Below are 12922 nucleotides of genomic sequence, written 5' to 3' on the forward strand. Positions count from 1 at the left end.
AATCAATACAAATGACTGGGGAGCTCGTCATTTCAGAACATCCCTATTGTACAGTCCTCAAAAGCACAATGTGATGAAGAGGCTGAGAGTGCATGTTCTGTGCACAGGGATATAAATGCTAATGTACTTATTTTTTATGAATCAACTTAATTAATTTATATCTTCTTGAACTAAGTTACATTGAGACTAAAAACGTCATTGTCAAAAAACATCAATGTGGCCAAGCACTGAATAAATTAAACTTTAAAAACTTCTTTGGATAAATGTTAAATTACACTTTTTAAGTCTTATTTGGACTCCAGCATGCTATAAAACTACTGCAGCACAACTATATTAGATTGTAGTTCGACAAATGAGTTGGATTTTCCCCCCGCCCTGTACGGATGCCTTCACTCTCTGCTGATGACATACCCTCAAGCAAAGCATTTAAACACTCATCTGGTACCACTAATCAACACCAACGTTGGCTCCAGAGCATCAGTGTGAATAAGTGTGTGTGAATAAAGCAGGTGTTGCTGGAAGGAAGACGCAGTCATCATTCAGTGAACCGGCTCATGGTAAATTAAAGTCAAACTAAAAGCCAATCTTTCTTTGTTTCTATAAAAAAAAATAAACAAGGACACACTATACAAGCTGACTTGACCCCAGTCAATTACCAGACTAATTACAGATTTTGCATTGCTGAACAATGAGACAGCCTGGAGAGAAAACGAAGGCTTTTATCCTAATGGAAGGGTTTTTAGATTCAAAAATTCAAAGTATTTTAAGGGTAAAAAATAAGGTAATGACCTCTGTTGGGAAATATCACTTTTAAAAACAGTGTTCAACCAAAGCAGAACAGAATCAGTGAGGCAGGATTTTCTATTTATCTTCCTTATATTGACATTTCATAAACACCCCTTTTGTTGAACCAGAGGGTGATTGATGATATCTAAAAACTTCATCGTCCCCAGCTTAATGCAGTCACTTCATGATGACTGGGATCGCTTTGTCCCTTGTGTGGCCAGTGAGTCATCCCTGGATGATGAATGCTTTGCAAAGTACACACAGAGAGTGTGGTAAAACCATCAGGACAGTGAAATGCTTTGATATCGACAGATTGTCCAACTGAAGAAGAAAAAAAAAGTCAAGAGTGAGATAGTGATCGGACAAAAAGAAAAACAGACTTTTGAAGCTCTGCACAGGGGTAAAGGTGATGATGTGTCTCATGTTCTTAAAGTGAGACTTGTCTAGTTGAAAAGAAAATATTTCAAATGATGTTTAACAAAGACACAAAGAAGCATACCCTTCAAAAAAAAGCTATTTGGCCTTTTGTTAGATTTGAAAAAGATTGATCAGACAAAAACTCTACTTTTTTGCCACATGCACTTTTTGTCGCCTTGTGATGCGAGTCAATAAGTAAAAGGACACACTAGGTGAGTTGAGCCAAAGGCGGGTGCTGTCAGAACAGCACGGTGTCTGGTTCTGGCTCAGCAGAGCAGCTGCTTTGATGCCCTGGGAGCAAAGAGAGCCGAGTGTAATTTTTCAGTGCCTTAGTGGAGCATTGCATGCTTGGAAGGCTGTAGGACCGACAAGGTTTCAGAAGATTCAATGAAGGAAGCAAGCCTGTGGGTAAAAGAATAAAGTTGTGAAATTATATCAGTTTAGGTATTTTCCTGCAGATATAATTTCATGAAACATAACTTAATTAGTAAAGTTAATAAATCAATGGGCAAGTTAATCATGAGAGCAACTGAGTGAAGTCAATCTGTGTCTGTGAACGTAATTGATATCACTTAGATGAGGTTAAATTAGCTGTAATGACCTAACTATTGCTCTCTACACCATTTAATAGTTCAAGTCAAGTAAAAACAAATTTAACATATCTGAGCTGATTGATTTCAATAGACCAACACAATACTGCTTAAACTCATATGAAATTTATATTTAAAATCAGTATGTGCACAAGATACCATGAGACAAAAAATAAATGCTGGTTAAGTTTCCTTCACAGCTGTAACTGCTGGTGTAGGAAATGATTCTGTTCTCGCCTGAAAATGGAACTGATGCTCTGCTTAAATCTGCTCTTTGGTGGTCACAAAACCCTTTCAGCAGACACAAAGAGTGCTCAGCTTTATTCATTATGCAAGCCTGGGACTAAAGTAAAACCCTTAGAACAAGAGATGGACATCTTGTGTTATATTTGTTGACATTAAAACTAAGTTGTGAGTTGTAACTGAGCAAGTGAAAGTGTCAAACAAAGTTTTTCTTTTTGTTTTACGGTAATGTTCCAAAGCAGAGATGAATAATAATAAAACAATCAATACATAACAATATTGACTGTCATGAATAACAAAGAATAGCACGATGATTCTGTCATTCCTTTGTTGATATCTTTAAAAGTGTTATTGGAGTGCTTTAAGTCCAACAACAATCAATACCCAGCTGTCAAACATACAGGAATACACAAAGGATGCTGTGTAGTATGCAGTATAAGCTTTAATTGTTGTTGTCTTTCCCTATCCCTCTCTTTCTTTCTGCATCTTCCTCTAACTTCTTGCCAATCCCAACTGGTTCTGCTTGAGGTTTCTGCCTGTTAAAAGGGAGTTTTCCTTAATTTGCTAAATGCTGCAGAGTGCTCTGCTCATGGTGGATAAAGATAGGATGAGATGGAATTTTAAAGTAGGATGTGATTTGATCTTATCTTGATGTTGGGTCTTTGTATATAATATAAACAAAGAGTATGGTCTAGACCTGCTCTTTTTATAATGCATCTAGAGATCAGATTTGTTGTGAATTGGCACTTTATGAGTAAAGATAGAACGATAGTGCCCTTGACCTGCTTGGTCAAATGGTGCTTTTCCTCTATAATTACATATCTCAACTTCCTTTTAGAGGGGCGGCCTTTGGAAACAAAGCAGGCTGAACTAACTGCAGAGTGGTCTCAACTTATCTAACTATTGGGGGCAGGAGTAGATTGGTCTGTAGGGACATGGCATAGAAATGGAGGGTTGCCAGTTTCAAGTAGGGAAGTTAGTGATGGTTCCTGGAGGTACCTGTTCCTCTCCTGGGCATTGCCGCCATACCTATAAGCAAGTCACCTAAACCCCTTACAGGTCAGGGTGCTTGATCATGGTCAGCCCCCTCACTCGGATCTCTCTCTCTCCATTAGTGCATGTTTTAAGTAACAGAGTTTAAAAAACTGAGTTCCCCCTTTGGAATTAAGGAAGTATGTCTTCTTCTTCTTCACTTCTTATTTCCTTTTGTGAACTAACGAAAAAATGAATCCCTGACTTACTAACTGAAGTCTGCTGTTTGAAAATAATATCGCAATACGAAATATTGTCTGCATAATGTATTGCATAGTGTAATAGTTATTAACCCCCAAACATTGAGGCAGTGTATCATCTAGTTGCATTCCAGTATTGTGTTGTCTTGACTAATGATTCTAAACAGATGAATCTATCCAGTTTTTCTGCAGATTGTTGGTGAGAAATGAAAAACCCTTACCATCATGGTCTCCAGGCTGTGAGCTGAAATCAGCAGCATCCCACTCATAATTCTCATCAACTGAGGCCTTTCTCCTAGGGAGGTCACAAAGCACCACTTAGTTTCAAAAACTGTTTGAATATTTAATGCAGATGTACATACACTTACAGTGTCAACAACGATAAAAGCTCTCGGAATAAACTATCCATCAAGTCCAATAGAGACTCATTTTTTAAAGGCTTGAATTTCCTTATTTTTGCCCAAATGTTTTCAGTTTCCTTCCTATGCTTGGATCTAAAACTCAGCATATAATTGCTGCTCTATTTGCTAATACCTCTTCATGACATTTTGCTCCACAGGACTTTATGTGAGAAGTGATGACATGAGTGTAATCTGTGTAATTCTCCAATTTATGAAACATCTGTTGCTTTACACAGTTTACCAGTGTTTGTTGAGCTTTTCAAACACATGAATTGCTTTTCACACTGTGCGATGTTGCTCATGCTGTATTTCTAAACATCAATGAGGCGACGCTTTGATACAGTTTCTTAAACACAGTACTTAGCAAAAGCCTTTGGTAAGACACCCACTCCTTGAATCAAAATCTTTCTCTTACCGTTGGCTTTGTTCCATATGCAGACTGTGTTTGTCCTCTGTGCTCCCCTGGCTCTCCTCTACAGTCTCAGGTGAGCTGGTGAGAGTTGGAGAAAGTTGACACAGGGATAAACGTCCATTAGCTGGCTCCATACTTCCTCGACCGCTGCTGGCATAACTGCTGTAGCTGCTCCCTGACTCTGGCACTCCATCGTAGCCTCCTGCTTCGAGTTCAAGTGCCTCGTTGTCATTGTTGTCCGACGGATGGCGAGTGGAAGCTTCCCTCAAGGCCTCCAAGGAACCTTCAGCCTGTTTGGTGGTCTCCTGGTAGGGGGCTGTCCATTTGGCAGCTTCGGTCAAGATGGACGCCTCTCGTCTTGGCTCATAGTGACAAGGCACTTCGAGATTTGATCGGGGCCTCGGAGATAAAACATCGACAGCGGGGGGTAAACCGGAGGCAGCTTGGGTAGCAGAAGGAAAACTTGCAGGAGATTTGGAGATCTTCCTGGCTGGAGAGCTCAATGGTTCCAATAATAGAGAGTGTGGACGAGAGGAAGAAATAGCAGAGCAGTTCTCCTGACTGAGAGAGTCTATCCATGCATCGGGGGTCAAGAAATTGCTGTCTTTCCTTCTCCTTGAGTCAAGGCTGTGACTCCGCCTCTTGGAGTCGCAGATTTTAGGGCCTGGGGTCACATCTTTCCACAGTTCTGGGGGTGAAGCAGGGGTAAAAACGGGAGCAGGACTGCGGCATTTGAAGCTTGAATTCCGACTCACGTCCTCAAATCTGCCTCTTGGAGAAAGCGAGCGCCCGTGTTGCACATGAGAGGCGATTCTGTGGTGCAGCATTGGCTTTGCAGGTTTCATTATACATACATCCAACTCCGGCTCATCCACACTCATCTCAATGCACACGTGTTCATGAGAGGGCTCTTGGAAAACTACCTCCACATCTGAGTAGTCTGGCACTGCATCCAGATTCAAATTAAATCTTCCTGTGTAATTATTGCTATGGAAAGACAACATTGAGAGGCTGCCACGACTGAGATTGTTCTGTGTCTGTGCCTCAGAAAATGAATCATATGTTTGCATTTCTAATTGCGTGGATTGTGGTGAATTATCATAGCCCTCTGGTGCTGCCTGTACCCTTTCATGTCCCTGGTGCTTTGAGGACAGATGTGGGAGTGTTAATTGGTCTTTGGGAAGGCTGCCTGCGTCTTCAGATCGGAGGGCGGTCTGTTGGGTGAACGGTGGGGCAGGATAATGGTTGTTAGCCTGAAAACAAGAGGAACTGGGAGGTGAAGACTTATTGAAATGGGTTTGAGTAGGGATCACAGTGGAAGGAGAGACAAGAGGACGGGGATCCCAGTGCACAGATGATGAAGAGATAGGACTCTGTGACAAACCAAAGCTCTCCTTTCTACCTTCAGGTAATCTGTGAGGCAATGTGCTGCTCTTATATTTCCACACATGATCATAAGCATCAGCCTCTCTCCCCTCCAAGTCTAATTGCTCCCTCCTGAATTCTCTCAAAGAGCTCCTCTCTAACGTGTACTTCCGGAGCTCCCTCTCCAGATTCTCCCTCTCCTGAGCCAGTTTCAGGCAGTGACTAAGGTTTCCTCTCTCCCGCTCGTGCTCCATTTGGAGCACAAGAGCGCTGGCGGTCGTAGATGGCTGACCGAGGCTAGATCGGATATGTGGAAGCACTGGAAATGTTGGAGTGAATTCTCTGTCTTGACGAGGAACGGTAGCCAAGCTACTGTTGGAGCACATGCTGCTGAGGTCAGGGAAGCCATCATAGCTTGACTTCTGATCCAAAATATAAGGCCCATGATGGGAAAAAGACTGCGCCATGCCACAGATTTGGCTTGTTGAATTGGACTCTACTGGTTTGCAAGGCGGGAGATCAACAGAGAGTACAAATGGAGGCGCTTTCCTGTCTTCCCTCTCAGAGTGCAGTGACACAGATCTCCGAACTCTTGCTGGTTGGCCATATCTTACATTTTTCTTGCTGCTGACACTCAACGTGTCATATTGTGGGAGTGAAAATCGCCCATCAGGACCTCTTGAAATCAACTCTATTGAAGGAGAAGGATAAGAAGTCGTCCTCATAAGGCGACCCCTGCTGTAGTTGGACGGAGGATGCTTCCGCCGGTGATGATTCTCAGCGCTCAGAGAGGAACAGTCTGTCTGCGAGGAGGAGGAGGTGGTGGTAGAGGAAGTGGTGGGATAGAGGATGCTGGCTCGAAGTAGGCTTTTCTTCAACACACTGTCTGGACTGCCGGTGCCTGAAGTCTTACTGTGTGTGTGTGTGAGAGAGACAGGGAGAGAGAGAGAGAGAGAGAGAGAGAGAGAGAGAGAGAGAGAGAGAGAGAGAGAAGGAAAGAGGGGGAGGGAGGGGAGAGAGAAGAAAATTGTAAGAAAAACTGGAGGTGTAAGAGGGAGTGAAAATAAGACCGAGAAAATAAGATTGAGTAAGAGTGAAAGTGGGGGCGGGAGAGATGCAGACAGAAAGAGACCAAAAACAGCAGCAGCAGCAATAGATGAAGACGAGGCAGAGAACGAGGATATGTTATAGAAAAGAAGCTCAATGTTGGCATTTTCACTGTGTTTTACTTTATAGGAGGCGTAGGGAAAGGTTAGTGAGAGGGACATTAGATGAAATGATAGAGGGGTACTTACATTGATGGGGAGCGTTTATAGATGGCAGGAGGGGGCTCTGAAATGAAGGGAAAGGGGAAAATGGTATCTGACTCATTAGGATACAACCACTGACCAAGAAGTAAAAACATAATCAACCCTAATAAGAACCCATTAAAGGGCCCGAGGCACGCAGCCTTGTCCAAAAAGTTAATTACACTTACATTTATCAGCCACTAATGAGAAATTACCCTAATTAGCAAGTAATGTAAATGACATCAATAACTTTTACAACTGAATGGACGAGCGGGGCTACAAGAGGTGCACCGAATCTATGCAATGGGGTATGATTTATATAATGGACTGAAAGCGCCTTCAATATTTTATTGAATAAATGATGATATTCATGATGCAGTTCATCAAAGTGAGTGTCTGCGCTGTCTCTAGAGTGAGGGGCGTTTTACCATCCTTCTTCTTTCTGCGGCGCTGGTCTCTCTTGTAGCTGATGATACAGGCAGACCCGAGCAGCAGGACCAGTGCCAAACACATGAACCCAAGTCCGCCCAGCACGCCAGCTAATAATGGCTCAGGGACGAACTCCAGGAGACGAGATGTGGCGGGGTAGATCTCCATCCCTGTTTCAACGGGGAAAATTATCATTAATAACAAACATAAAAGCAAGGGAGTGAGCAGGAAAAAAGATTGCTTCACTGAAAACAATAATTCGAAATAAGACTATTAGAAAGAAGAAAGTTGAAAATGCAGATATAATGCTCCCCACATTAAACCTTTATTTATTTATTTTAATCTTAAAGCTCCTGTGAGGAATGTCTTGTTTGTGTCGATTTCTTGCGCCCCCCTTTGGACAAAGCAGTACCTCTTACATCTTTCATGATTTTTACCTTTTAATGTATAAATTCTACTTTTTGTCTAAAGAATCTCACCCTGCTTTGTTATATTAGTCGAATGAATCACTCTCTGTGAATAATTTCTATGGAAGAAGTTAAAGAAGGCTGATTTTCCAGCCTGCTGTGGTTCATCCTGTCTGACACTTACCCTCTCACAGTGCTTTCAGGCATCAAAAATTACACGTAGATATTGTCAGTCTCATCTTCCAAGATCTCGCTCTTGTTGGTCATAAAAAGACATGACTGTTTGAATCTGTTACACAACCAATCAGAAGTTCTAGCTTGTATTTCTTAAAGATAACGACGCTTTATAATTTGAATTATTATGTCTCAAATGTATATGAATAAAAACAAATAAAGTATTACTTAAAATTGTCATTAAAGCTCCTGTGAGGAACTTTTGGTTTGCGTTGATTTTGGCGCCACCTATGGACAAAGTGGGACCTCATCTCTTCACTGCCCATCACTTGTCCATGTGTAAGTGGCTTTTTCTGACAAAAATCCCAACTTGATTTATTATAGCAGTCAAATATGTCACTTATTGAGAATCATTGCTGTAGAAAGTGTAAGAACAGGCTGTTTCAGCAGCTCTCTGTCCATCATTTCGTCTGGCGCCTTCGCCCCTACGTTGGTTGCAGACATTAAAAGTAACTATATAGTAGTAGCTTGTCTAAATCCTGATGGTCTCCCTTTCCTTTCTAGGTTATAAAGAGGTATTAGTATTAATTTCCTCCTTTGCTAATCAGCTGAACATTTTCAATAATATTCAATAATAAGACCATTTAATATAGTTTATCTGATCTTACTGGCTGTCCCCTTCGCATACACTTTTCAAGCCGCCAACACAAATGAATGCAAACCTTTTACACCACCAACAAAGAAACTCATAAACATGACACAAGATTGCTGTGAGTTTTTGTGTAATCAGTTTTAAGTGGATCTAATCTGTGATCAGCCTCCCTGATGATGATCAGTGGATCATAAACTTGAACGTTTTGCATAATTTACTCAGTCAGACGATAAATTAGATATTATCAGCTGAGCTATGTTGAACAATATACAATCCTCGAGTGATACCATTTAGGGTTTGAAGATCCATCTGTTTGATGTATTTGTACCATATCTAATGAAAAATTCATGTCCCATTCACATAGAATCAGAAAAGACCAGTGCAGATTCTAGCACTAACTCTTGTGAGAAGTTATTAGTGGAGCTATTTCAATCACTCAGGCTTCTAATGGACAGCGTTCCCCGAGGCCCTGCTCTAATTTTGGTCTGACGCTGAGAACAAAAGAATGGGAAGAAAAACAGAAAAAAAGAGTAAGAAAAAGAGGCCTGATAGAGGAGGATGGGTTGTAACAGAGGGTGGGGTGAGAATGCAGAAGGGGCAAGGTTGCTCTCGAAACACCTACCCACGGTGGAGACATTGACTGATGGACTGGGCTCGCTCAGCAACTCCCCGCGTCGAGATAGCAGCCGCAGCTCGTACACACAGTCCTGGGACAAGCATCCACACACACAGACACAGACACACACACACACACAGCAGGGAGGACAGAGGATGAAACCACACTTTGTCAACACGGGACTGTGCCTGCAATGCTAATGAAGTTGATTTGAATTTGTGTAGGCCTATACAGGAGAGAAAACGAAGGGTGGGGGGAGGAAAGGCAGAGCACTCAGATTGAAAGTCAGCAGAAAAGCCATGTCGTGTGCATAATTGAGAGTCTTCAAAAGTAAAATCACTGAGGTGTAGCCTAGATAAAAATCTCTAAGGCATTCAACAAGCAGTGTGGACTGATTAGTCTCAGAGGGAGCAGTGTGACTGGCTTGTTACCTTGTGCAGACCTGGAACGACTATCTCACTACTGTTGGCACTGATGTCCTCATCTAAATTAAACCACTCCCCTTGTTCGGTGCGGGACTGAAGAACAAAGCCTGTGATAGGAGGATGCTGAGCTTCGGGAGGGGACCATTGCAGAATAACACCTGCTGAGCCCTGATCAGCTGAGAGCGACACAGGGGGCTTTAGTTTACTTCTCCTGAGCGGAGGATCTGTTGTAGGGGGAAGAGAAAAGACCTTCAGTCGATAAGCCAGATACACTCTGGCGGAAAAATTAAATTACAGCACAGGAAATTGCTTCTGCCACAGATGTTCAACCTTGAGAGTGTGAGGGGAAAGTTTTGCAGTGGTTAGTACTCCTGCTGGCCACAAAAGCATACAGTTTGGTAGGTTTATTCAAACATTAGACAAACAGTAGATACATGAGATACATTCATATACTTTATATTTTAATTTTTGTGATAAAACTGTTAAACTAAATAATAGAAACATTCATAATGTCAGTGCAGCACTGAAGTATTAGATGCAGTCTACATGATTTTCTGCACCCTATAGATGAAAATGTTCTTAATGTTGGAGCTTTTAATTCTTGGCTGTAAAGATGATAAGCTTGAAATCTTGATGATGGTTGATGTATATAAGCTGGATTGGGACTTTCAGACGACTTAACTTTACAGGGTTAGTCACTTTCCATCACTTCGTTCTAAACACAGACCTTTGGCGGAAAAAAAAAAAGAATCTACATGGTATTAATATTTCTCATCCAGCTGCAGGTGGCATCTTCAAAGATATTTGTGTGATCTCTCAGATGTATCCAGGATGACTACTCTCTGCCAAAAACCATAAAGTATGTTACCGGGGGCAACATCAACATTTAATTCACAACTTTTCCAAAGACTGAGTCACCCACTGACCTGGCCTGCCGGAGGCTTGAGCAGACTACTTGAAATACTTAAATGCACTGTACTGGCCAAGAAGAAGTGAGGAATAGCAGCACATTATATGAAAACTGAATACTTGAGCGTTGAGTTTTCACGATGCTAATATTTGCTAAATACATTAACACTGTAGCTAGTCCACCAGGCCAGCAGGTGGGGATAATGTGTAATCAGTCTGGCATGTCAATCACCATAGAAGAATGTTGTTTAATGTGTATTGAGCACCCACTTGAGCGAGTTACAGCCGTGAACAGTGTTAGCTGTGTACAAAGTAATGAATTAAAACTATTGAATTTGGAATATTTGTTGACTCCTCCGATACACTGACAACAAATAACCTGTCTTCCCTGTAAACATGCTATTTAACCAAGTACTGAGCAAATTGTTTATCAATTGGGAGGTCAGGGTTTGAATCACAGCTCCTGCAGTCACATGTCAGTGTTCTTAGGCAACACACTGAATCCCAAATTGCTCCCCCTATTAGCTAATGAATGATATTTGCTAATACTGATGGTCCCTTACCATAAAGCAGCCTCAAGCATAAGAGAGTGAATGCTGTGTGAATGGGAGAATGCAATAGTGAAAAGCGCTTTGAGTGGTCACACAGACTAGAAAAGTGCTGTATAAGTACAAGTCCATTTACCATTTACCATCTGCAAGGGGAAAATACATATAAACAACATTTGCCAAGAGCAAGTTGAGGTGATGACGGCAGCTTCTTCCAAAACTTTCAATTTTCGTCCATTCAAACATGCAAAACAGAGTTTTAAAAAAATCTTCCCCTTGGAAAGCATTTTTGAAAACTTCTGTTTTTAGTGACTTTGAACTATCTGTGTGTGTGTTCAAAAGGCCAAAACACAGAGAAAAAGCAAAGTTTGCAAACTTCCCCGCCTACATGTGGACGAGGCATGAGATTTCTCTGAGATGAGGGAAACAGACATGTAGATGCTCTCTGATTCCTCATAATGTACTGTACTAACAAACTTAACCTCTGAGGTCACACTAGAGGCTCTGTCAGCCTGCATTGTCACAACAGTAGTGAATGCTATAATGGCCCACTATGCTTTCTCTCCTGCATAACATGCTGATCTCCAGCAGTTTATATATTATTGGTTTAGCATGCCACCATCACTAATTAGCAGCAGATACAAATAAAGCTGAGGCTGTAAGAAAGACTGTATGAGTCAGACAAGACTAATACATTTCACTTCAATCTCCCTAATGTCTTTAGAAGTCACGTACACAGTCTTCTCCAGAAATGTTATCAGGCCTTTTGCAGGTACACATGATTGTTTTCCTATCCACAGATTCTGTATATAGAAAGGAATGTCCCCTGTCCCTGACTGACCTCATAAAGCTGAGTCAGATAGAAGAACAACTTACAAAACAACTGAAAGACTTTTTCATGTAGTGATAACTTCCAACAATTAAGGTTCAAGTATGTTCTTTTTGTTCTATATGGTTTAGTTCTCTGTAAATGGGTGCTGTATACTAGTAGTCATTTTAAAGATAGAAAAAATACGAATACAGATGCTTGAGTAGATCCTGTTATGATTAGTTTGATTGTTCAGTGATCTGTTGGTAATGCCTTAGGGTTCCTGTAGGAGGATAGCGCTCTGCTTCCTAACTCAGACAAGTGAAAGGCAAGAAGTGGATGTTTTTGATTTCCATCATTCTCATCTCATAACTATTGGCCCTATCTGAGTTAACTACCAGGCACACAACACTGTAAAATTGCAGACAAATGTTAGTAATAGTTTGCCTTTTGTCACTGTTATTTTATGTGAAGTAAATGTGTTTTGTAACTTCCCTACTGCTGAAAAGGTTTTGGCTAATTCCGACGGTGTGTACGATAGCTACAGGAAACCCCGCAACTGCACTGCCATCTTTGTCTTTATAGCATTTCATCATAGCTGCTTAAACTAATCATGGCTAGCTCTTCCAAGAACATTTTCAGCACCAGCACACATTTCTTTTCCTGCATTCTGATCCATTTGTATATTTTCTGCACCATCTTTAAAGGTGACATATCATGCAAAATCGACTTTTTAATGGTTCTCTACCTGAAATATGTTTCCCTGGCATGTCTACAAACCCCCCGAGAATGAAAAAAATCCATTCTGCCCCTGTTTTGATTTCTCCACCTCTCTGTAAATGTGTGTGAAACGAGCCGTTTCAGACTTCCGTGTTTTTGTTACGTCACAACAATATCCGGTCTGTCACAGAGTCAGAGCTCGGAGCTTGTTAAGCCCATAGACTGTATAAAATACAACTCAACCCCTCCTCCGTTTTTCATTACCTGCACAAATGTGCGGTAACAAGGAGCTTAGGAGGGAGACATGCTAGTTGTAGGCTGTCTTAATAAACACAAAGGTCGGTTTTACTCCCCACGTCTGCAGATTTGAAGATCTAATGCATGATTTTTTTTGTCATGGAAAAGTGCTAGCGCTAGTTAGCATAGCTACATAGCTACATGTTCGTAGCTACATAGCTACATGTCGTAGCTGTAGCTGTAGCTGTAGCTGTGTACCAAG

General features: G+C 41.4%; 1 protein-coding gene across 1 annotated transcript in view; it reads right to left on the reverse strand.

Annotated features, from left to right (window-relative positions):
- Nucleotides 1-265: 265 nt before the first annotated feature.
- Nucleotides 266-12922, reverse strand: part of igsf9a (immunoglobulin superfamily, member 9a) — a 78980-nt gene continuing 66323 nt past the window's right edge. Inside the window, exons 15-21 of the mRNA XM_034710024.1 lie at nt 9445-9662; nt 9020-9104; nt 7164-7334; nt 6742-6778; nt 4085-6358; nt 3490-3563; nt 266-1605 (exon numbers count right to left, since the gene is read on the reverse strand). Coding sequence (XP_034565915.1) covers nt 1442-1605; nt 3490-3563; nt 4085-6358; nt 6742-6778; nt 7164-7334; nt 9020-9104; nt 9445-9662 — 3023 coding nt within the window. The 3' untranslated portion in view covers nt 266-1441. The remainder of the gene's footprint in view (nt 1606-3489; nt 3564-4084; nt 6359-6741; nt 6779-7163; nt 7335-9019; nt 9105-9444; nt 9663-12922) is intronic.

The sequence above is a fragment of the Notolabrus celidotus genome, chromosome 19, assembly GCF_009762535.1.
Source record: "Notolabrus celidotus isolate fNotCel1 chromosome 19, fNotCel1.pri, whole genome shotgun sequence".
Lineage (NCBI taxonomy): Eukaryota > Metazoa > Chordata > Actinopteri > Labriformes > Labridae > Notolabrus > Notolabrus celidotus.